Genomic DNA, 24,223 nt, shown 5'->3' with positions numbered 1-24,223 from the left:
GGAGATCAAGCCTGCAGGGAAGGGCAGTTAGGGGTGACCAGGCCTGCAGGGGAGGGAAGTTGGGGGGGACCTAGGCCTGCAGGGGAGAGCAGTTGCGGGGGGGACCAGGCCTGCAGGGGAGGGCAGTTAGGGGTGACCAGGCCTGCAGGGGAGGGCAGTTAGGGGCAATCAGGCTGGCAGGGGAGCAGTTAGGCATCAATCAGGCTGGCAGGGGAGTGGTTAGGGGGTGATCAGGCTGGCAGGCAGAAGCAGTTAGGGTCAATCAGGAAGGCAGGCAGGCAAGATGGCCAGCAGTCCTGGATTGTGAGAGGGATGTCCGGCTGCCTGTTTAGGCCTCATCCCACCGGGATCGGGCTTAAATGGGCAGTTGGACATCCCTCGAGGGGTCCCAGATTGGAGAGGGTGCAGGCTGGGCTGAGGGACACTCCCCCCACCCCCCGCCTCCGTGCACGAATTTCGTGCACTGGGCCTCTCGTAAATGTATAAAAATCTTGCTTTAAGTGTTGTGAATGAAAGCAATAGATTGTTGAGGTAGAGAGTAAGGTGCGGGGAGGGGACAAGTTCTTTGAGAAGGTGAGACTTACAGGTTGAGCAGGAGCCAGGCCAGGGAAACCAGGTCACATTCCCTGTTAAATTAGCTAAAAATAGCCCCCAATCTCCAGAGCTGGAAGTTGCAGGTGTGGTCAAGGAGGCCTCGCCGCCAGCACTAGAGATGGCGGGCGGGCGTGGCGTGGCGTGGAGGGGGCGTGCCCGCGCCGTGATTGGCTGGCCGCGGCGGCGTCACGCGGGAGCACCGACCATCTGGACTCCTGGGAGCGGGAGGTGCGGGGCGAGCGCGGCGTGAGGAGGCTGGCGGGTCGTCTAGGGCCTCCCGCGTGGGCCGAGCGGCGCGCTGCTGAGCATGGCGGGCTCCCTGCCTCCCTGCGTGGTGGACTGCGGCACCGGGTAAGAGCCGCCGGCGCTGCCCCGCGTCCGCCCGCTCTCACCTGGGCCCGGGTCCTGGGTCCCGCCCACCTCCATGCAGGTGGCGGTGGCGGCTTGCCCCGCTCTGCGCCACGCGCGGAGCCTGCTCACCTTGACCGGGAGGGCTGCGGGGCTGAAGCCGGCCCAGCTCGCCTTCCTGCCCGTCGGGTGTCTCCTGGCTCCCAGCCTCCCCGGAATGCCAGCTTCCAGGCGGGTGGCTTCAGACCCGCTGGCGTTCCTGGCTTTCTACCCACCTAACGGTGCCCTGACCCCCTAACGTCCTTAAACCTGACCCTCGTTGGGCCCCCGGTGCAAGCCATTGCTGAACCTTTGCCACTTAGCCTGGAGGTTGTTACATCCATCCGTCCACGCGTCCACGGGGCGCCTTATTTTGCTCCCCTCCCCCTCCCCCCCCATCGAGTGGCTCCCTCAGGCTAATAAGCTCTTGCTGTAGTTTGCATAGACTTGCCTTTTCACTTAAAAAATGAAAAGAAAAAGGCTCCGTTTTGAAAAATAGAAAGTCTAGATTTGGGAAAGCCGGTTTGTGGTATAGGTCTTTTCTTTTTCCTCCTTCACTTTTTGGGTGGGATTACTTCTTTTGATGTTAAGATATGCAAAAGAGTATTCTCGGAAATTTCCTGAGCTCCCTCAGTGGCCCTAGCTTCGCTGATGTTAAGAAGGTGTTAGTGAATACGGCCAGCTGGTAGTTTAGAAATTCAAGGTTGCCTGCTTGCTTTATAGATGAAGTACTTATTAAAATGACCTGGAAGGAAATGTAGTCTCAAAGTATTTCAAGACAGGATTTTAATAAATATTTTGTCATGAAATAGCCCATGCCATGTTCACCTTAGCCTTGATTTCTTTTCTGTAGAAAAATGCACTTTTCTGTACAAATTTAGTTTCCATGACAACCTTGTGGGGGTGTCTTTAATTTGCTGCAGTCCATCTACTGATCTTTTTTTCCCCCTTCTGCTGCTAAAGGCACCAGCTGTCTGGAAAAAAACTGCCTTTTTGCCTGTACTAATTCTTTTTCTAAAAAAAAAAATGTTTCTTTTTATTGATTTCAGAGAGGAATGGAGAGGGAGAGAAACATCAGTGATGAGAGAGAATCATTGATTGGCTGCCTGCTGCACGCCCTTTTCTGGGAATCAAGCCACAACCCAGGCATGTGTCCTTGACCAGAATCGAACCTGTGACCTTTCAATCTGCAGGCAATGCTCTATCCACTGAGCAAAACCAGCTAGGGCTGTACTAATTTTTTGAAATACACATTGTATCAGAAGTATTATGGCCCTTTATTTTAGAGGTCATTTTGCTGCCCAAAACACAGGCCAAAGTCAATATTGGTATTAATACCCCCTCAATTGTCAGCTCCCTGAGGCATCTGCTCTCACAAGCATTCCCTCCTCCCACAATCCAGTGTTCACCTCATGCCCACCTGAGGTCTGGTGGTGTCAAGAGGGAAGGCAGCAGGTAAAAATATTTTTCATTCCCACATTTGCATGTGAGATTTTTGCTTTTGTATTGTTGTTCTTGTCAAACTGTTGAAATCCAGAGCATTTCTTGGCAATACAAGTAATGCTCACAGGGCTTGTCACCTTTACTATTAGTAAACTGGGGACTGTACTCATCATTCTCGCTCGAAATACCTAAAATGTGTGTTCAGTGTTGACCTTTTGAGGTAAGTGATCAGTGGAACTTGGCCCCTTGGAGCTATAACTTAAGGATATTGTTATTTTACTAGATGCCCAGCGCACGAAATCGTGCAGGTAGGGTCCCTAGGGCCTAGCCTCCTGCGATTGGGGCCATCTTCTGCTTGTTCACCAGTCCGCAGGCCGAACGCTGCCTCCGCTACTGGGCTGTCAGGCCGTTGGGATCACCAGCTCATCCCCGGCTACTTGGGGACTCAGGCCTGCGGGAAAGTGGGTGCCGGCGAATTCACCTCCATGTGCACGCGCCAGGCCGGTCACTGATGGAACGCGCTGCCCGCTTGGGGCCACTCGTGGGTGGCAGCGTTGCCGCTGCTGCTGTCACTGCTGCTGCTGCTGAGGCTTGAGGCGCTTGCAGAAGCTGTGGGGCGCGTCTGTGACCTACCCGCCCTGGTGTGAGTGGCCCCGAGCAGGCAGTGTGTTCCATCAGTGGCCGGCCCGGCACACACACATGGAGATGAAGTCGCCAGCACCTGCTTTCCCGCAGGCCTGAGCCCCCGAGCAGCCGGGAATGAGCTGGTGATCCCAATGGACTGACAGCCAGCCTGGTCCTCCTGCTACCACCCCGATTCCCCCGTTCACCATCACTGGTCCATCAGAGCCCGCGGGCCGGGGGCAGGGACCAAGAGGTCAGCCGTTCAGCCCCCTAGCCAGTCCCCAGTCCCACCCCGCCTCGCTCGTGGGCTGGAGGGGAGGGACCGAGAGGTGCTCAATGCACCTCATGGTGACCAGTTGTTTGGTTGTCACGGTCGTCATGGACACTGGCTTTTTATATATATAAATGGCCCAAAGTCATGTCATTGTCTTCAGGCTGTCATAGGCTTTGGTGTCGAGACTTAGAAACAGTGGCAGGGAATCTTCCCAGTGGGTCTCATGTAGTCAGTCATGGAAGTGACTGTGGTCACTCAAAAATGCCCAGTGGCCAGGGTATGGCCAGAAGGAGCAGCCCGAAAGAGCCTACACTTAAACCATAAGTAGTTCTTACATTTTCCAGAGAGCTAAAAGGGTGTTTGGATTGCTTTTTACCTCAAAATAGGATAAAAAGGGGTAAATGCAGAGGAAAAAATAAACCGGGACCAAGGAAAAGAATGGGCTTGGTGCCCAGCCATTGTGTTTCAGTGGTAGACCTAAGAACCAGGAGGTCATGGTTCGATTCCCGGTCAGGGCATATGCCCAGGTTTCAGGTTTGATTCCCCAGTAGGGCGTGTGCAGGAGGCAGCCGATAATTCTCTCTCATCATTGATGTTTCTATCTGTCTCTCCTCCCTTCCTCTCTGAAATCAGTAAAAATGTATTTTAAAAATTAAGAAAAGAATGGGCCTCAGGAGTCACCCTAAGGTGTAGGCCTGTGGTTGTTGTAGTCAAGCCTTACTCTTCCTGACATAATGGTAAGAGTCATCGTCATTATGTAATTCCTGTCATCAGGAAGGAAGAGAAATAGCTGCTCAGTGAAAGCTTTTTCTAGTGCTAAATTCTAAAAGAGAATTCACATTGAACTATATATGGTAGACAACAATGATTTAGTGGGCAGTGTACTATATAGTGTTTTTATAGCAAATAAATTTCACACTGGTAGCTTAGAATCTTCTAATAAACCCTGAGACATACCTGCTGAGCACAAGTGTACTGGGGGCCAGGAATAGTATGGACCTGGAGTCTGCTCCATCTAAAGATACAGCTTTGTTTAGCAGTGGTGGGGACCTTATATCTGCCAAGGGCCATTTGGATATTTATCACATCATTCACAGGCATACACAAATGATCAACTTAAAAATTAGCCTGCTAGCCGAAACCGGTTTGGCTCAGTGGATAGAGCGTCGGCCTGCGGACTGAAAGGTCCCGGGTTCTATTCCGGTCAAGGGCATGTACCTTGGTTGCGGGCACATCCTCAGTGGGAGGTGTGCAGGAGGCAGCTGATCGATGTTTCTCTCTCATCGATGTTTCTAGCTCTCTATCCCTCTCCCTTCCTCTCTGTGAAATATCAATAAAATATATTTAAAAAAAAATTAGCCTGCTATATTTGGTCAAACATTTAATTAACTCACCCCTAATGCCTTGGCAGGGCCAGACGAAATGATTTTGAGCACTTTATATGGCCTGACATTCCCAACCCCTGATTTAAAGGAATTACGAGGAGGCAAAGTTTTCAGAGCATATCCACAAATACTAGTCTCAGTTCTCATAACCAGACTTCTTTAATGAAGATTTTTGTATTTTTAAAACCAATTTTGGAAAAATTTCTAATCTAATGAAAAGCTGCAAAAAGTATGTAAAAAACGCTGCATATTCTTCATCCAATTGTACCAACTATTAACAGTTGCTTTTCATTCCCTGTATTTCTATCTATATTATTATTTTTCTGAACTATTGAGTGTAAGGTACAGATAACCCCGTGGTTTTACACCAAAATGCTTCAAGGTATACTTTCTGAGAACAAGGAAATTATATTATCATAGACTAATGGTCAAAATCAGAAAATTTAACTATCTAATTGTTATCTAATAGGCAGTCTGGGTTCACGTGCATGGCTCCATGTATGTTTTATGGATTCTCACCTCTCCTTTGTCTAGCATCATACATTCTATTTGGTTATCATCTTGACTTTAGTCTCTTGTCTTTTTAGTCTGGTTTAACTGGACCAGGTGCTTAGCCTTTTTCTGTCTTTCTAGACATTGACATTTTTGGTGCCCAGTTCTTACTGTAGCCCATCAGAAGGCTTTTTCTCCCCTTCGTTTTATTGAGATGTAATTGACACAAAGCGTTGTATAAGTTTAAGGTGTACAATATGTTGATTTGATATTGTAAATATATTTGCAAAGTGGTTATCACCATAGTGTTAGCTAACACCTCCATCATGACACATAATTACCATTTGTTTTCTGTGATGAGAACATTTAAGATTTACTTTCTTAGCAACTTTCAAGTATATAAGACAGTGCCATTAACTATAATCACTATGCTGTCCATTAGATTCCCAGAACTCATTGGTCTAATCCAGTGGTCGGCAAACTCATTAGTCAACAGAGCCACAGTTTGCCGACCACTGGTCTAATCAGAAGGCTTAAAGATAGTGATTTGCCTTGTTTTTGATAGGTTCTCTTGGATGATTTGGATACGGTGATGTCCACTGGATTTCTTCACTGTCTGGTTACTGTTTTCCCCTTTATTATTAATGTCATTCGTGGAGAGATACCTTGGTTCTTCCTTAAACTTTCACCCACTAGTTTTAATATCCATTGGTGATTCTTGCCCTAAGTGATTATTACAGTGATGGTTGCAAAATTGTGATTACAAAAACACACACAAAAAAACTCTAGTATTACCTACATTTATTAGTTAACATTTTACTATAAGGAAGCACTTCATAGCCCCCATTTTTCATTATTTTTAAAAATATGATTTTATTGATTACTAGTGGCCCGGTGCATGAAATTTGTGCACATTAAAAGAGGATTAATTAGAGGAAATAATTTAATATTGCTATTTGCCCTTTCTCTATAATAGAAGTGTCAGAGATGAAAGAAAATTAGTAAAATGTATATGAAAACCTTCCTCCTGTCAGAGTCGGGCTCACCACGGGACCCAGAGTCAAGTTCCTGCCCACCCACATTCGCCTCAAAATCGCGTAAGATCCAGACCTGGCCACCCACCCCGCCATTGGGCTAGATCCAGACCCAGCCATTCCCACCCTTGTCAAGCCCCACCGGGCAGGGGATGTAGCCTCAGGTCCCCTGGCCTGGTGCCAGGACGGGGGGCGTGACCTGAGGTCCCCCAGCCCAGACTAGGGCGGGGGGCATGCCTTGAGGTCCCCCGTCAAGCCCTGCCAGGTGTGGGACATGGCCTGAGATCCCCTGTCAAGCCCCGCCAGGCAGGGGTGCGCAGCCTCAGGTCTCCCTGCCCGGCACCGGGAAGGGGGCACAGCCTCAGGTCCCCTGTCAAGCCCCACCAGCAGGGGGGTGCAGTCTCAGGTCCCTGTCAAGCCCTGCTGGGTGGGGGGTGTGGCCTGAGTTCCCCCGACCCAGCACTGGGGGTGCACCTTGAGGTCCCCCGTCAAGCCCCACTGGGTGGGGAGCACGGCCTGAGGTCCCCTGTCAAGCCCCACGGGGGTGGGGAAGGGCATAGCCTCAGGTCCCTGCTGATTGCTCGTTAAGGCTCCTATGGGAACTTGGCCTCAGCTGTGGGTGTAGCCATCTTTGTGACGGAGTGATGGTTAATTAGCATATTCCCTCTTTATTAGATAGGATTAGAGAGAGGAAGGGAGAGGGATAGAAAGATAGAAATATCAATGGAACAGGATCATTGATCAGCTGCCTCCGGCACGCACCCCTACTGGGGATCCATTCCGCAATCCGAGCATGTGCCCTGACCGGGAATCAAACCGGTGACCTCTTGGTTCCTGCGTCGATGCTCAACCGCTGAGCCACACTGTCCGGGCACCCCCATTTATTAATTTATCATCGCATGGCTTATTATTTTATTCATAGGATTATAATCCATTCTGTAATTCTTACTATATTCAATGGATTATTATCTGTTGTTGCCATTATTTTTTGATGCTTAAATTGTTTCAGATTTGGCCAACAGAGACCCATTCAACCTGTTTCTAGTTCTTTATAGACATGTCCATATATATATGTATTTTGAGCATTTTGCTGTTATCAAAAGACTGCCGTGATTGCCTGTGCAATGCATATATCTTATATTTTTTGCTGGAGTATCTCTGGGTTAAGCTTTCAGAAGTGGGATTTCTGGGTCAAAGAGAAAATGCATAATGTAATTTTGCTTGACATTATCTAATCCCACTCAGCAGTGTGCTGGTGGAGATACCGGCAATGTGTATACTGTTTTGCAACTACTTTCAAACCATATTATACATCTGTATATGGCAGTAACATAAATCTGCTTCATTTTTGATGATTTTGTAACATTTTAGTGAATGATTGTATTTATTTAATACTAGAGGCCCAGTGCATGAAGTTCGTGCATGAGTGCAGTCCCTAGGCCTGGCCGGCGATCGAAGCACAAGTGTCTGGTGTGGAAGGGCAGGTCCCAGCTGACCTCTGGGCCCTGGGCAGCATCTAGGCCCCCAGACCTCCACGTGCCCTCCTCCATCTGAGTCACGGTGCCTGAGTTCCCATGCGGAGATGTGGTGAGCGTAGCTAGCCAAGCCATGGACCGGGGCGCAGCGTGGGTCTCTGGGCCGTCCAGTGGCACCGCATGGAAGCCAGGCAGGCAGCGCGCTCTCTCCCAGCCGGCCTTGCAGACCAGCTCCTGCGTGAACCCACGGGGAGCCCAACCAGCCCCTGTGGTCCTGGCGACTGCGGCCGGCTCACCCAGAAGCCCATTGGGGCCGGCAGTGCTTCCACTGCTGCCCACTGCCAGTGCCTCATCACCTAGGCCTGCCATGTTCCACGCTGCCTCCTGGTGGTCAGCACGTCATAGCAGTCAAACTCCTGTTTGAACTCTTGGTCGAGGGGACAATTTGCATATTAGGCTTTTATTATGTAGGATGTCCTCTATTTGATGGCATTTGAGTGCTTCCAGTTTTTTTTTTCTTTTGCTATTGTAATACTATAGTGACCATTCTTGTGCATACCTTTGTACACATGTAAAAGTGCTTCTGTGAGGTAAATTCCTAGAAACATGCTATTTGGACCTAGGACATCCTATATAATAAAAGGGTAATATGCAAGTTGACGGAACGGTGGAATGACCAGTCACTATGACGCACACTGACCACCAGAGGGCAGACGCTTAACGCAGGAGCTGCTCCCTGGTGGTCAGTGTGCTCAGCGCCGCTCAGCCAGTAGCCAGCTCAAGGTTGGCAAGTGCAGTGGCAGTGGCAGGAGCCTCTCTCGCCTCCGCGGCAGCGCTAAGGATGTCCGACTGACAGCTTAGGCCTGCTCCCAAGCCGGCAGGCGAAATCTCCCATCCCCCGAGGGCTCCAGGACTGCGAGAGGGTGCAGGCTGGGCAGAGGGACCCCCTCTAGTGCACGAAACTCGTGCACCGGGCCTCTAGTATGCATAAAACTATTTGGACCATAGAGTATATGCATGTAAAATTTTGACAGGTAGAAGTGAAGTTTCCCTTTGTAATGACTCTTCAACCTTTACTATGCCCAGGTATAAATGACTACTGTTTTCTTCAGAATGGTTTTGCATTAAACTTAGTGATAGGTGGATTTAGTGATGTTTGATTTTTTTAAAAAAACTATTGACTCTTCTTGGCTGGTGTGGCACAGTGGTTGAGTGTCAATCTATGAACCAGGAGGTCAGGGTTTGATTCCTGGTCAGGGCACATGCCCAGGTTGTGCGCTCAATCCCCAATGTGTGGTATGCAGGAGGCAGCCAATCAGTGATTCTCTCTTATCATTGACTAGTGTCCCAGTGCACGGATTTGTGCACATTGAAAGGAAATTAATTAGAAGAAATATTTTAATATTGCTGTTCGCCCTTTATAATAGAAGTGTCAACCAAATTCATGATCAACAATGACAGATTGAAACACACGTGTGCGATTGATGCCAGTGAGAGCTTTATATGTATTGCGCATGCGCGAGTCAACTTAGCCTTTTATATATATAGGTGTTTCTATCTCTTTCTCTCCCTTCCTCTCTAAAATCAATAATAAAAATATATGAAAAAAAACAGTTAAAAAAAGAGAAAACTATTGACTCTTCCTGTTTAAGACATGTCTCCATTTACTTGCCTGCATGTATATGGTGAGTTCTTCACACACACTGTACAGTTTATTTGTAAGGACAGTGTTATTCTGTGTTTCCATTGTGAATGGGATTTTGACCCAGTGTGTATTCTTTTTTTTTTAAATTTCTTTATTGACTAAGGTGTTACATATGTGTCCTTATTCCCCCATTATCCCTCTCATCCCCCCCTACTCATGCCCTCACTCTCCTGTTGTGTTTGTCCATTGGTTAGTCTTATATGCATGCATACAAGTCCTTTGATTGATATCTCTCTCTTACCCCCACCCTCCCCTACCTTCCCTCTGAGGTTTGATGGTCTGATCGATGTTTCTCTGTCTCGATCTGTTTTTATTCATCACTTTATGTTGTTCATTATATTCCGTAAATGAGTGAGATCATGTGATATTTATTTTTCTCTGACTGGCTTATTTCACTTAGCATAATGCTCTCCAGTTCCATCCATGCTGCTGCAAATGGTAAGAACTTTTTCTTTTTTATTGCAGCATAGTATTCCATTGTGTAGATGTACCACAGTTTTTCAATCCACTCATCTGTTGATGGGCACTTAGGCTGTTTCCAAATCTTAGCTATTGTAAATTGTGCTGCTATGAACATAAGGGTGCATATATCCTTTCTGATTGGTGTTTCTAGTTTCTTGGGGTATATTCCTAGAAGTGGGATCACTGGGTCAAATGGGAGTTCCATTTTTAGTTTTTTGAGGAAACTCCATACTGTTCTCCACAGTGGCTGCACCAGTCTGCATTCCCACCAGCAGCGCACGAGGGTTCCTTTTTCCGCATCCTCACCAGCACTTGTTGTTTTTTGATTTGTTGATGATAGCCATTCTGACAGGTGTGAGATGGTACCGCATTGTCGTTTTGATTTGTACCTCTTGGCTGATTGGTGACTTTGAGCATGTTTTCATATGTCTCTTGGCCTTCCTTCTGTCTTCTTTCGAAAAGTATCTATTAGGTCCATTGCCCATTTTTTGATTGGGTGGTTATCTTCCTTTTGTTAAGTTGTATGAGTTCCCTGTAAATGTTGGAGATTAAACATTTATCAGTAATAACATTTGCAAATATGTTCTCCCATGCAGTGGGCTTTCTTGTTGTTTTGTTGATGGTTTCTTTTGCTGTGCAAAAGCTTTTCATTTTGATATAGTCCCATTTGTTTATTTTCTCTTTAGTTTCCATTGCCCTAAGAGCAGTATCAGTGAAGAAATTGCTTCAGCATATGTCTGAGATTTTGCTGCCTGTGGATTCCTCTAGTATTTTTATGGTTTCCCGTCTTATGTTTAAGTCCTTTATCCATTTTGAGTTTATTTTTGTGTATGGTGTACGCCAGTGTGAATTCTTATCTGTTGCTTAGGTAGGAAAGCTGTGAACTTTTGTCCCTTCATTAAGTACCCAGTCATCTTACTGAGTTCCTATTGTTTTTAGTTTTTTTCATTTAATTTCCTTATATATTCCAGGTCTATAATTATGATTTACAAATAAGTTTTGTCTCCTTCCCAATATTATTTCTTTTATTTAGTTTCTCATTTGTATTATCTACTTCTCCCAAAACAGTGTTAAATGAGAGCAATGATAGTGGATCTCCTTGGCTTAATTCTGACTTTAATAGGGATGACTCTAGTTTTTCACTATGATTTGAGTCTGTTTTTTTAATTTTAATTTTTTTACTACTAATGGTTGCAATAAATGGTGTTTTGTTTCCATAAATGGTGTCTTGAATACACTTCGCGTTTGAGTTGTGTTTTTCTTATCATTTTGTGTTCTGTTCTGTATATAGCTGAGCCGCTTTGTTGTCAGGTCATCTCTGCTGGGCGTGCCAGGCTCGCATTGGGTTGCCCTCCTAGGAGAGTTATCAGAATGCACACTTGTCAGGTTATGTTTGCAGTGTTCTAGTTAATAGCTTCTCATCAAAGTTTGAGATGAGCCTGTGCTGATGAAGATTTTATTAAAATTTTAAATTTGAATGTCTCTTTAAGAAATCTTATTAAATGTTCATTATGCTGTGATTATTCAAAGTAACAAAATGTCAAGTGTAATTGATGCCATATAAGGAATAGCACAGGAAAATGTAAAGATACTGAATTACCATAGAGTCATCTGAAGAGTTTGCTCTGCCAGTGGTTTTTTTTTTTTTTTTTAATTCTTTCTTAAAATTTTTTTTCAGAAAAAAACAAAACAAAAAAAAAACAAAAAAACACCGCACAATTTAAATGCATGGCTTCGGCTCTGCATCAGGCAGTAATAGTAGTGAAATGAAAAGTGATATTTTACAATCATCCACTTAAAACACCTTAATAAATTTGACAACATTAAGAGCAGATGGGAAAAGTAGGCGTTTTTTACCCCCTGAATTCCATATGTACAAATTTTAATGGCAACATGATCTGCCGGTGTTTTTAATTAATGCTGGGGTGATATCCAGCATCTAGAAGGGTACAGGAATCTGGAGAAGGCACTGCGTGTAGATTAATAAAGAGGCTAGAGAAGAAATATGAATTTGTAATCCATGGGGGAGCCAGAGAAAGTTTAGCTGTAGTAGCTAAATTCTCCCTACCTCCGGACCCAGGGTTCTTTTTATTCCCACATTTTTCCCTATAGCAAAGTAGATTATACATATCAAAGGTAAGGTGTAGTTTACAGTAGGCAGTTAGTTTTGGGGAAACTACCTTCGGCTGTTCAGGTGTTTGGCCAGCAGGAGGCAATAACATGTAGATTAAAATGCCCTCAGCTGTCTGGCAACAAGCAATCAATTATGTAAATTCAGGTTTGGGGAAATGCCTTCGGTCATTCCAGTAGGCACTAATATGTATCTTCAACCCTTGCTGAAGGCTCAAAGTTCCATCAACCTTTTGATGAAACTTCTTGCATTTATGACATGCTGGAATTAGCTTCCAGCATTTAATGGTCTCAGTTTCACCAGGATGGTGAGGGAAGACCTCATAGGATGTTGTTAATAGGTAAGAATACTAACGTTTTCATGTTAATTTGCCTCAGCCAGGAACATCATTTTGTGCTTAATGTTTTTGCTGCTAAGGTACCCATGTGACTGTGATAGAAAGCCTCCTTTGAAGGTTGTATTGTACCTTCTAGCAAAGTGCTGCTGAGTGATACCGGCAGGATTTAGGTGAATTTGAGAGTTGTGGGCCTAAAAGTGCTCTGGCCCACTGCTGCAGCTTGACCCTTTGCTGATGGTTTCAGGGCATGGGTTGGAGATGAGACCCAGTTGTGGAAGGACATTGGTGTCACACCACTTGGTTCATCACTTGTCCATTGAGTTTCTACCACTACACACATTGGCGTGTCTGTGGTGTAGAGTGGTTTGCAGAGTGGTGTGTGACTCGGGACACAGAATAAACTTAAAATAACTCCTCTCTCCCCAAATTTAAATGGAATATTTCAAACATATAGAAAAATAATAGTAAAAATGATAACAACATATAGATAGCACTGTTCGAGTGCTCTTTCTCTCCCTCTATGTATTTTTATATATTAACTCACTAATTCCAGCATATTGTATTATACTTATTTTACAGACGAAGAAACTGAGATATAGATAGGTAAAGTAACTTGCCTGAAGTTACATTTTTGGCAAATCACAGCTGGAATTTGAACCTAGGCAGTCTGGTGCCAGAGTGCATGGCCTTAACTAATACAATATACTCTGTTGCCTTTCAGAAATACAAAAAGTATTATCATATACATGGATGATATTTAGCACATAATTTTGACAAATGTTAACATTTTACTATATTTGTTTCAGTTAAAAAACCCCATTGCAAAAAGACAAGTGTTTTCTCGTCCTTGAGAGATTGTATTAGACATTGTCTTTGGTCTTTTCTGGACCCATCACATTGCTTTTCAGCATTGCCCTTTCCAACACTGGCCCTCCCTCAGCAGTTTGACATGATTACCTTTTCTTCTATCTGGTAAGCACTCATCAGCAGGCATTTTGGAGTATCTGCCACAGGCCAGACACTGTGCAGGGTGGAGACACAGTCAAGAAGAAGGCCCCGTTATGGTCATGATGCAAGTCAGAGTCTTAACAGCATGGGGATGTGGGCTTACTTTAGTGCAAGGGGTTGTTCAAAACACAGAATTGGAAGTGCTGATTTTAGTGTTTGCTGGCCAGCTTGTTAGATCCTGTAGGCTCCTTTAGCCCTGGGTCAGTAATGTAGTTTATTTATATTTATTGTCTGCAGTAAACTCTGGCGAGATGGCTGAATTGGGGATGGTCTAGAATTGTTTCAGTTCAGTATGTGTTGACTTCCTTCCGGAAAGTCCTCGGCTCTGGGTTGCGTTTGAACCCACCCTGTGGTTGAAGAACTGGTGGGTTCATTCCGGACGTCCTTCCTGACGAAGCCGGGGCCACAGGGAAGCCATCCTGGGTCCCGGGTGCCTGTGGGCAGCTGGAAGGAAGCAGCCTGGGTCCCAGGTGCCTGCCTGCGGCCGGAGGAGAGAAGCCCTGGTACTGGGTGCCGGAGGGAAGCCGGTGCCGGTGCCGGCTGCCGGGGGAAGGAAGGCCTACTCTTGCATGAATTTTTGTGCATTGGGCCTCTAGTGTTATTATAGATGCAAAAAGATAGATAGGCTCAGTTAAGGTAAAGGTTGACCTTGTTAGTGAAGATACTGGCCTAGGATGTAACTACCCACCATAACTGCTTTTAGTGAAAGTTTAATTTCAGACAATCTTTTGTTAAGGTCTCTGAGTTTGTAAGATGGCCTGCAGGCCTTCCCTGAGCTTGTCAGGTTAGCATGTGGCCCCTTTTGTCCACATAGCATATGTTAAAAATATATTTAAAAATCATTAAATTAATTTATTAGAATGTGGAATGTATTACTACATCAAAAATTAGTATCAAGAATCTTTTTTTTTAAATAAATCTTTATTCAGATTATTACAATTATTTCTACTTTTTCCCCCCATAGCTTCCCTCCACCCATTTCCCACCCCACCTTCTGCCCTTACCTCCTCCCCACTGTCCTCATCCATAGGTGTATGATTTTTGTCCAGTCTCTTCATGAACCTCCCATACCCCTTTCCCCCTGAGAATTATCAGTCCACTCCCTTTCTATGCCCCTGATTCTATTATATTCACCAGATTATTCTGTTCCTCAGGTTTTTAATTCACTTGATTTTTAGGTTCACTTGTTGATAGGTATGTATTTGTTGTTCATAATTTTTATCTTTACTTTTTTCTTCTTCCTCTTCTTTAAGAATACCTTTCAGCATTTCATATAATACTGGTTTGGTGGTGATGAACTCCTTTAGCTTTTTCTTGTCTGTGAAACTCTTTATCTGCCCTTCAGTTCTGAATGATAGCTTTGCTGGGTAGAGTAATCTTGGTTGTAGGTTCTTGCTATTCATCACATTGAAAATTTCTTGCCACTCCCGTCTGGCCTGCATAGTTTCTGTTGAGAAATCAGCTGACAGTCGTATGGGTGCTCCCTTGTAGGTAACTAACTGTTTTTCTCTTGCTGCTTTTAATATTCTCTCTTTGTCTTTTGCTCTTGGCATTTTAATTATGATGTGTCTTGGTGTGGTCCTCTTTGGATTCCTTTTGTTTGGGGTTCTGTGGGCTTCCTGGACTTGTAAGTCTATTTCTTTCACCAGGTGGGGGAAGTTTTCGGTCATTATTTCTTCAAATAGGTTTTCAGTATCTTGCTCTCTCTCTTCTTCTGGCACCCCCATAATTCTGATGTTGGTACGCTTGAAGTTGTCCCAGAGTCTTCTTACATTATCTTCAACTTTTTGGATTTTTTTTTTTGCTTTTTGCTTTTTCGGTTGAGTGTTTTTTGCTTCTTTGTATTTCAATTCTTTGACTTGATTTTTGTGTTCCTCTTGTCTGTTTTTGGTCTCTGTATAATATTTTTTATTTCAGTCAGTGTATGTTTAATTTCTAGTTGGTCCTTTTTCATATCTTCGAGGGTCTCGTTATATTTATCGGCCTTTTCTAGGATATTCTTAAAAAGCCTTATAACCGTGGTTTTGAATTCTATATTTAGTCGTTTGTTTTCCTCCATTTCTTTAGTTTGTGATCTGATTCTTTGACGCCGCATTTTCACTGCTTCCCTGAGTTGGTAAGGTAGATATTTGTGCTAGGTTTCCAATATGGCCCAGTGGGTCTGCCTCCCCAGTTAACCTGAGGTGGACACTCTTGGTGCACCCCTTTGTGGACTGTGTGTACAGCCTTGTTGTAATTAAGTCTTGATTGTTGTTGGTATCACTGGGAAGAATTGACCTCCGGGCCAGTTGGCTGTAAGGATCAGCTGTGTCTATGCTGGGAGAAGTTCGGTGCTGGAGACAGCCTTATAGGATTAGACTTGCCAAATTGCAATAGCCTCTGTGCTCAGCTTGGATGGGGTGGAGTCTCAGTCTTGGCTTCCTGTCAGCTTTGCCCTTGCGCGCACGTGCGTGCCTTCAGACCTCTGCCTTCCCGGCTCCCGAGTCTCCGCCCGAGAGTCCAGACTCCCCCCACAAGAGCGTGGGTCCCCAGGGGCTCGCCTGGAACTGGGGTTCACTGCAGTCAGAACTGGGGCTCAGTGCAGTCAGGAGCCTCCGACTCCCTTCCACTAGGGAAAGCCTGTGGCAACCTCTGCAGCCTTTGTGCGCACTGGCGTGCGCGCGCCTTCAGACTTCTGCCTTTCCCAGCTCGAGTCTCTGCCCGAGAGTCCATACTCCCCCCGTAAGAGCGTGGGTCCCCAGGGGCTCGCCTGGAACTGGGGTTCAGTGCAGTCAGAACTGGGGTTCAGTGCGGTCGGGGGCTTCCTTCCCCCTTCCGCCAGAGAAAGTCAGCCAGGCTCTCAGCCGCCCTTCCTCTCTGCGCGCACAAAGACCCTTTGCCGTACCTCCAATTCTCTGTGAGCTTTTCTCTTTCCTTCTAGTTGTAGAATTTTCACTCAGCCAGCTTTCCTGTGGTTCTGGATGGTGTCCGTTCTGTCTTTTAGTTGTAGTTTTGAAATTGTTGTGCAAGGCAGCAGTTTAGGTGTTTACCTATGCCGCCATCTTGGTTTCTCCAGTATCAAGAATCTTGAAAGAATTTGTAAAATAGAATGAATTAATAAAGTCACTTTCAGCACTGCCAGCAAGTGTTTTACTCATTATATGCATCACTACAGAATGTGGGGGGTCACTGCCTAGACCTCACTGTTCATACAGCAGCCTGATCAAGTACGGGAATGCGGGTCACTATCCAGACCTGACTCATTACAGCAGCCTGATCAGGACGGGAGTGCCAGTGTGTCCTTTCAGCTTTTCATTTCTAGCAGATGGCTCTGAGTAGTGGTCCCCTGTACCCCACCTTTAAAAAAAATAATGGAGGAGATTAGCCAGTGCTTTTGGAACAGATAGTAGTGTTTTGGCATTCATCTCAGATGAGACTTTTGGAATCTGTCACACGTACCTTGGCAGAAAATGGGCTCATTCTGAAACGGGATGATAAGAAGATGCTCTGTCACATATCCCCAGGAGTGGCAGGAGCAGCTTCTGACATATGTGTGGCATTTGAAGAGCATCATGCAATCCCTCTCCAGACCCTGGAAGTTCATGCAGTTGGGGAGGAAGTACACTTCCTCCAGGGCAGCCCTGGAAGCGGAGGCTGCACATAGAGATTTGGGTTTTTTCCTGCTCACTGGCTGTTGGGGTTTGGGCAGCTTAATGAACTCATTAGTGCCTCAGTTTTCTCATCAGCAAAATAGTGATAATATTTACTTTCTTTACAGGGTTTTTTGTAAAGACAGAAAGAGGGTAAAAGCAGATTAAAGCAATTAGGGACACACAAATGTAATTTATTTGTACAGAATCTTTCCAACAGAAACAAGCATACTATTTTACGTTTTTGTAACTGCTTGCTTATCCGAAATTAGTGTTTGATTCTCAGTTATTATAATTTTTTTTTTTAAATTTCAAGGGAATATTTTGAGGCACGATTCTAGGACTTGGAGTGCTTATAAAGTAAATGGGATGTAGAGGAGAGTATCGTTCTCTAAACGTGTCGATGACTTTGTGCTTTTAGGTATACCAAGCTTGGCTACGCAGGCAACACTGAGCCCCAGTTCATTGTTCCTTCATGTAAGTAAAGCTCCTCCCTCGCGTTTATAACGGATTGTTTCTCAGAATTGTTCTAAGCTTTCTAATTCTGTTTTTCAAGGTATACCTGCCATCTTCATGTAGAAGTTTGTCCTGGTTCCGGGGAGGGTTATTTATTTTGACACCTAGTTCCTGAATATTGCTATTGGCTGCAGCTGTGACCTAACACCCCATCCCCCCTCCCCTACCCCCAACTTTCTGACAGTCCTTTGTCACTGTCATTGAAGTTTCAGCTAGGTTGGTTGGTAGGCGTTGTGCAATTCTAAATGTCTGAATTATTTAGAAGTGTATGTGTCTCTTTAAGACTAATTTGTAATTTTTAAGTCATTGCAGTTTTATTAACTTAGCCACTGTTCACTCTTGAAAGACTTTTTTGAAATGAGAGGCCTGATGACTGTTTTACTGTGTTCAGAAGGGTTCTTCTTTTGTTTACATTTTAGTCAGTAGAGAATGGTAGACTAAAAAGAGGCATGCTCTCACAATTTGGTAGCAGTGCCTCCCACCCCCTCTGTTTCCCATGGGAGTCTCCAGGGTTAGGTTGGTTGTTGAGTGTGCTGCGCCAGCACAGCCAAGGGTTCGCCTGACGGAGGGCCCGTGAAGGATGAAGAAAAGACAAAGAGAATAAGCTGGGTCTAGGTGGATCTTCTGTGTGTGGGGTGCAGGGGTGGAGACCACAGAACAGATCCAGACTGCAAGCTGATGCTTTCAGGGGTCCTCAAACTTTGGCCCGCGGGCCACATGCGGCCCGCCGAGGACATTTATTCGGCCCGCCGGGTGCCGCTGCCTGTCCTGCTTAGCAGTTGACTCGGCTCCGGCCTGCAGTGCGCATATGAATTTGTTCATAGTTTTTTTTTTAAACTATAGTCCGGCCCTCCAACGGTCTGAGGGACAGTGAACTGGCCCCCTGTTTAAAAAGTTTGAGGACCCCTGCGTCAGAGGTAATCAAGGTAATTTACAATGTTCTTGTAAGTTTCACTTGTTTTGGCAGCACTTGCTCACCTCCCACAGCCCATTAGCTACCCAGGAAAGATCTAGGGAGCAGTCACAAGATCAAGCTTAATTATGCTAAGAGGGCTGTGCCCTCTAAGCTGGGACTTGTTTGTGGCTTTGCCAGCAGGTCAGTCTGAGGCTTAACCACTATAACCGCTCCCTACAGTTGAGAGGGTAGAATTAGTCTCCGAAACGATTTAAATTCTGGAGATGGTTTACCAAAGAGTGCAGTGTAGCCCAGCTGGTGTGGCTCAGTGGTTGAGCGCCGACCTATGAACCAGGAGGTCATGGTTCGATTCCTGGTTAGGGTACATGCCCGGGCTGCGGGCTCCATCCCCATTGTGGGGTGTGCAGAAGGCGGCCAACACGGAAGAGACGGTAGGACACTCTGAGGTTCAGGAAAGCCTTTATTCCAAGCAGCGCTGCTGGTTCAGGGGCCCTGAGATCCAGATCCTGAACAACCTGGACAGTGAGATTTCCTCTCTCTATATTCCTGAGTTTCTTTGTTTCTTCCATTGTGGACTCTCACAGCCCTCCCTCCCCCCTCGAGAATCAGTTAGAATGGTTAACTTAGACTGTATCTAATGTCCATCCTGGATGGCGCCAGTGACCTCCCTCTAGTTAAGCTGTTACATCCTTGGTTTAGGGCCCCTTGTAGATTGGAAGTATTTAGGTAAATAGCTCTTGCAGGACCAGAAATTAAGGAAGGGGCAGTGACTAGACTATAGGCCAACAGGAATGTGCCTTAGGGACATTGATTAACTTAGGTACAGAGTCCCTGCTAGTGTCCTACATTCTTTCACAAATGGAGTTAATTATGGGCTAGCAAGAGAGTGCAGTAGAAAGCAGGTTACTGGGACTAATTCAGATTGCTAGCCCCAAAAATGTCTTATGCTCCCCAGCACTCTCTGAAATCAATAAAAATAGGTTAAAAAAAAAAGAGTGAGGTGTATCAGGTAAGTGAAACTCTGTCTCCTAAATGTGTCTCTGGCACGATAAGTTGTGGCCTTAGAATCCGAACTGCTCTGGGGCCGGTGACATGGTGATGACAGGCTCTCCTGAGCCGTGTGGGGCATGGACAGCTGGGGAGGCGGGAGAAGGAGCGGGCTGAGTGTTTACTCAAGGGAAGACCAAAGACGTTCTGGTGAACATGGGCATTCACATCACTAGAAAGCATACTCCAGAGCCCTTGAGAACATTTTCTTCACCCCATTCCATGACGGCATGCCCTCGACAACAGGCATGATTGGTCTGCTGTGCCCTCATTTTAAATCCATAATTTGGTGTATAGTTTGTATCACAGAGTGGGGTCTCCAAGTCCAAGGTCAGGTGCCATCAGGGGTGGTTTCTGGTGAGGTGTCTTCTCATTGTGTTCTTGCATGACCGTTTCTCTCTCCATGGCCGACAGAGCTCTGGTGTCTCTTCCTCTTCCTTTTTTTTTAAATACTCATCCGAGGACATGCTTTTATTTTTAATCATTATTTTTTTATTTATTTAAATCTTTATTGTTGAAAATATTACATATGTCCCTTTTTCTCCCCTCCAGCCTGCCCTTCCACCCCCGCCCCCCACCCCAGGCCTTCAGCACCCTATTGTCTGTGTCCATAGGTTATTCATATATGCATACAAGTTCTTTGGTTGATCACCTCCCACTCACCCACCCTCCCCCACCTTCCCTCCCAGATTCCTCACTCTGTTCCATGCTTCCATGCCTCTGGATCCACTCCATTCATCAGTGCATTTTGTTCATTAGATTCCACATATGAGTGAGATCAGGTGATAATTGTCTTTCTCTGACTGGCTTATTTATTCAGCATAATACTCTCTGGGTCTCTCCATGCTGTCTCAAAGGGTAAGAGAGCCTTCTTTTTATCCCTGCATAGTATTCCATGGTACCATAGCTTTTTTTATCCACTCGTCTACTGATGAGCACTGGGGCTGTTTCCAGATCTTAGCTATTGTAAATTGTGTTGCTGTGAACATAGGGGTGAATATATTCTTTCTGATTGGCATTTCATGTTTCTTAGGATATATTCCTAGATGTGGGATTACTGGGGCAAATGGCAGTTCCATATTTAATTTTTTGAGGAAACTCCATACTGTTTTCCATAATGGCTGCACCAGTCTGCATTCCCACCAGCAGTGTACTAGGGTTCCCTTCTCACCACGTCCTCGCCAGCACTTAGGACATGCTTTTATTGTAGTTAGAGAGAGAAAGAGGGTTAGGGAGAGAGAGAGAGAGAAAAATCGATGTGAGAGTGAACATTGATTGCCCTGACTGGGGATTGAAGCAGCACCTGGGTATGAACCCTGACTGGGAATTGTATCTGTGACTTTTCAGTGTGGAGTTGACACACCAGCCAACTGAGCCACACCGGCCAGGGCTCTCTTCTTCTTTTTAAAAAGTATTTTTATTGATTTCAGAGAGGAAGGGAGAGGGATGTAGAAACATCAATGATGAGAGAGAATCATCATTCAGCTGCCTTCTGCATGCCCCCTACTGGGGATTGAGCCTGCAACCCAGGTATGTGCCCTGAGCGGGAATCAAACCCCAACCTCCTGGTTCATAGGTCAAAGCTCAATCACACCAGCTGGGCTCTTCCTCTTCTTATAAGGACACTGGTCCTATTGGATCAGGGCCCCAACCTCATGATCTCATGTGACTGTGTTACCTCCTTATAGGCCTCATCTTCGAATGCTGTCACATTGGGGGTCAGGGCTTCAGCATATAGCATTTGAGGGGACCAGTTCAGTCGTAGCATTTGGCATTGTGCAGGATACATCACTCTTTTGTGAATGTTGTTACTGTGAATGCCTCAGAACTTGACCATGTCATGCCAGATAGATAAATTGGCCTTTCTGGCTTTTCAGAGCAGATTAGATTTGAACCTTGGTAAGTACAACAGCTCTGAAAGGCTGACCTCACACCTGTGCTTTAAAGCTTTGGCCTTTATTTTATTTTTTTGTCACATGTGTGCCTTTCTTTTTTTAAAATTGATTTTAGAGAGGAAGGGAGAGGGAGAAAGATAAAAACATCAATGATGAGAGAGAATCATTGATTGGCTGCCTCCTGCACACCCTCTACTGGGGATTGAGCCCGCAACCTGGGCACATGCCCTTGTTGGGAATCGAACCTGGGACCCTTTAGTCTGCAGGCTGATGCTCTATCCACTGAGCCAAACCAGCTAGTACTAAAGCTTTGGCCTTTAAACCGAGTGCAGCGTTTTGTTGTGGGCGCCATGTAACCTGTCATCATTGGTGGGGAGGGGACCTGAATCCGGTTGTTAGCAGGATTTTGTTCACTGTCAGGAGGTGGGGACTCTCAGATTGGTGCTGCAGGACGTTTGCAGTGGCCGAAGCTGGAGAGAGACTAAAACGTCAAGGATGGGAGTGAAAGAAGAGCTATCCTGTTGGCTGAACTGTTGCCAGAGAGAGCAGCATAGGAGGCAGGTAGGTGTTTGGACAGTGAAGGTGCTAGGGCAGGTAGAGGCCTTGCTTACTCGGGTACCTGGCCCACTGCTGTGTTAGTGCTGGAGCTGAACTGTTCTTTTGGTTCCAGAGGCTCCGCTCACAGGCCAAGGCCAAGACCCATGTGCAGAAGCGCACACAGAGAGAAGGGTGGAGTGGGTGTGCAGGTGTGTGGGCAGTGCTGGGACCAGGCTTTCTGATCAGGGGTGCACACAGGCGAGGCACTGGTGTATGGGGGATGGCAACACTCTGATAGTTTCGGAAATCACAACTCCGAGTGGACTATGGCAGATGTGGAACCACAGAGAGGGCTCAGGTGATGAAGGATTTCGAACTGCCTTCTGAAGGAATTTTAATTTGTACACCAGGAATTTTCAAATTGGCTCTGCGAGGTCTGACTTGCTGAGCTTCTGTGCAGAACTTCAGTTGTTGGGAGAATATTGGGAATCACTGACAAGTAGAGGGCATGTGTGTGGCGATCACAAGCATAGAAGGCAGGGCGGGGCGGGAGAAAGAAAGTGTGGCTCAGACGTTTAGTGTCTGAAGAGTTCGGGTATAAAGGTCCAGTAGGCACCGGGGAAAGGTTAGGTGCTCTGCGGGAAGCCTGGACTCGAGACAGAGGCTGAGCCCAGAGATGGTTTTCTTTTTAAAAGATTAGAGGTCTTTAAAGTTTTTATTTTGACCAAAAAACCCCCCACCCATGTAACCAGCACCCAGAATGAATAAATGTTAATGGGATTTCACCTGTGAACACCTAGATACAAGCATGCGTCAGTGTGAGGGCCAGCCTCCTCTTGTTCACCTGTCCTTCCCCGTCCCTGCTGTCCCTTCTCTGGTGGCTGTTTCCTGTATCCAGTCCATATGTGGTCCTTAGGTGACAGACACCAGGATCCATGAACAATATAGCATTGTTTTGTGAGTCTAAACATTTGCAAAATGGTATACTGCGAGTAACTTTCTGTATTGCTCTTTTAAAAACCCCTCAAAGTTTTGATTCTAAGGTGTATATCATTGTTGGTGTACACAGACCTAGGTTGGCATTCTAACACGTGCATCTACAACAGTTTGCTTTTTCACTTAGGCATTTCCCAGTTTTCTCTGTTGTACAAAATGGTGCAGTAAATACCTCCTTATTCATGTGTGCTAGTTTCCCAAGAGAAAACAATGAGAAATGGGTGGTTTCATCATCCAGGTGTGCCCCTATTCCACCATGTCAGGTACTGTCAGATCGCTCTTCTGAGGGCTTTACTGACCTAAACTCCCATTAGCAGTGGACGAGTGTATGTTTTTTACACATCCTTGACAACAGTTGATACCATTCGACTTAAATTTTTGCCAGTCTAATGAATGTAAAATGATGATGTCTCATTTTATAAGTTTGCATTTTTTAATACTAGTAAGGTATCTTTCTGTTTTTGTGAATTTTGTTAGAATTAAATTTTCTAATTAGTTATTGCCAGCACATAGGAGGAATGCTGCTGAGATTTTTAAGTTGTTTTTGAATCCAGTAACCTTTCTGACCTGTCTGATTTGTTCTAATATCCCACAGTTTTCTATGCAGAATATTGTGTTAACTGCAAATAATAGATATTTTGTCTTTTCCAGCCCCAGTACTTTATTTTTTTCCTTGGTCTTGTTGCACTGGCTAGAACTTCTACCTCAGAGTGTAACCAGGGATTAAGAATCTGAATGGAAATCGAATCTTTGCGAAGATTTCCACATTTCATTAGATGTTAAGTTCTGGGGGGAAGTTTGATATAATTATTTACTACTAAGTGTATTCCCAAATATCAAGGCTAAGCTCTTTAAAAAAAATTTTTTTTTTTTATTGATTTTAGAAAGAGGAAGGGAGAGGGGGGGAGAGTGAGAGAGAAACATCAATATTGAAAGAGGATCATTCATCGGCTGCCTCCTGCATGGCCCCTACTGGGACCGAATCTGCAACCCAGGCATGTGCCCTGACCGGGAATTGAACTGTGACCTCCTGGTTCATGAGTCGACACTCAAACAGAGCCAATGTTTGGGGCAAGGCGAAGCTCTTATTAAAATAGTATACCAAAAGCCTTTAACATTTTCATATAGTGCAGTTTGATTACTGTACTTTTTGTGATAGATATTAGCCAGCATCCTCCTACTTTTTCTTTTAATGGAAAGTCAATTCTTTTTCTTCTGTAACAAGCCAAAAAATATTTTGAGTTTATCTGATGCAGAGTTTTATTAAAATGTGAAAGAGCCATACTGGCTGCCCTGGCCAATTTGGCTCAGCGGATAGAGTGTTGGCCTCTGGACT

General features: G+C 45.4%; 1 protein-coding gene across 21 annotated transcripts in view; it reads left to right on the top strand.

Annotated features, from left to right (window-relative positions):
* Positions 1-767: 767 nt before the first annotated feature.
* Positions 768-24,223, top strand: part of ACTR3B (actin related protein 3B) — a 156,532-nt gene continuing 133,076 nt past the window's right edge. For 12 of the 21 annotated variants that reach the window (XR_013960536.1, XR_013960538.1, XR_013960539.1 and 9 more), the window contains exons 1-2: positions 793-945; positions 17,402-17,457. Coding sequence is in view for 7 of the 21 variants with exons in the window: in XM_080667017.1 (XP_080523143.1) it covers positions 902-945; positions 17,402-17,457 (100 nt within the window). In the remaining 14 variants the exon portion in view is untranslated. Of the gene's footprint in view, positions 946-17,401; positions 17,458-24,223 lie in introns of all 21 variants that reach the window. The other 9 variants (XR_013960535.1, XR_013960537.1, XM_080667011.1 and 6 more) reach the window with 3 other exon arrangements.

The sequence above is a fragment of the Plecotus auritus genome (genome assembly GCF_963455305.1).
Source record: "Plecotus auritus genome assembly, chromosome: 4".
Classification (NCBI taxonomy): domain Eukaryota; kingdom Metazoa; phylum Chordata; class Mammalia; order Chiroptera; family Vespertilionidae; genus Plecotus; species Plecotus auritus.
This window is presented reverse-complemented; position numbering and strand designations above follow the sequence as displayed.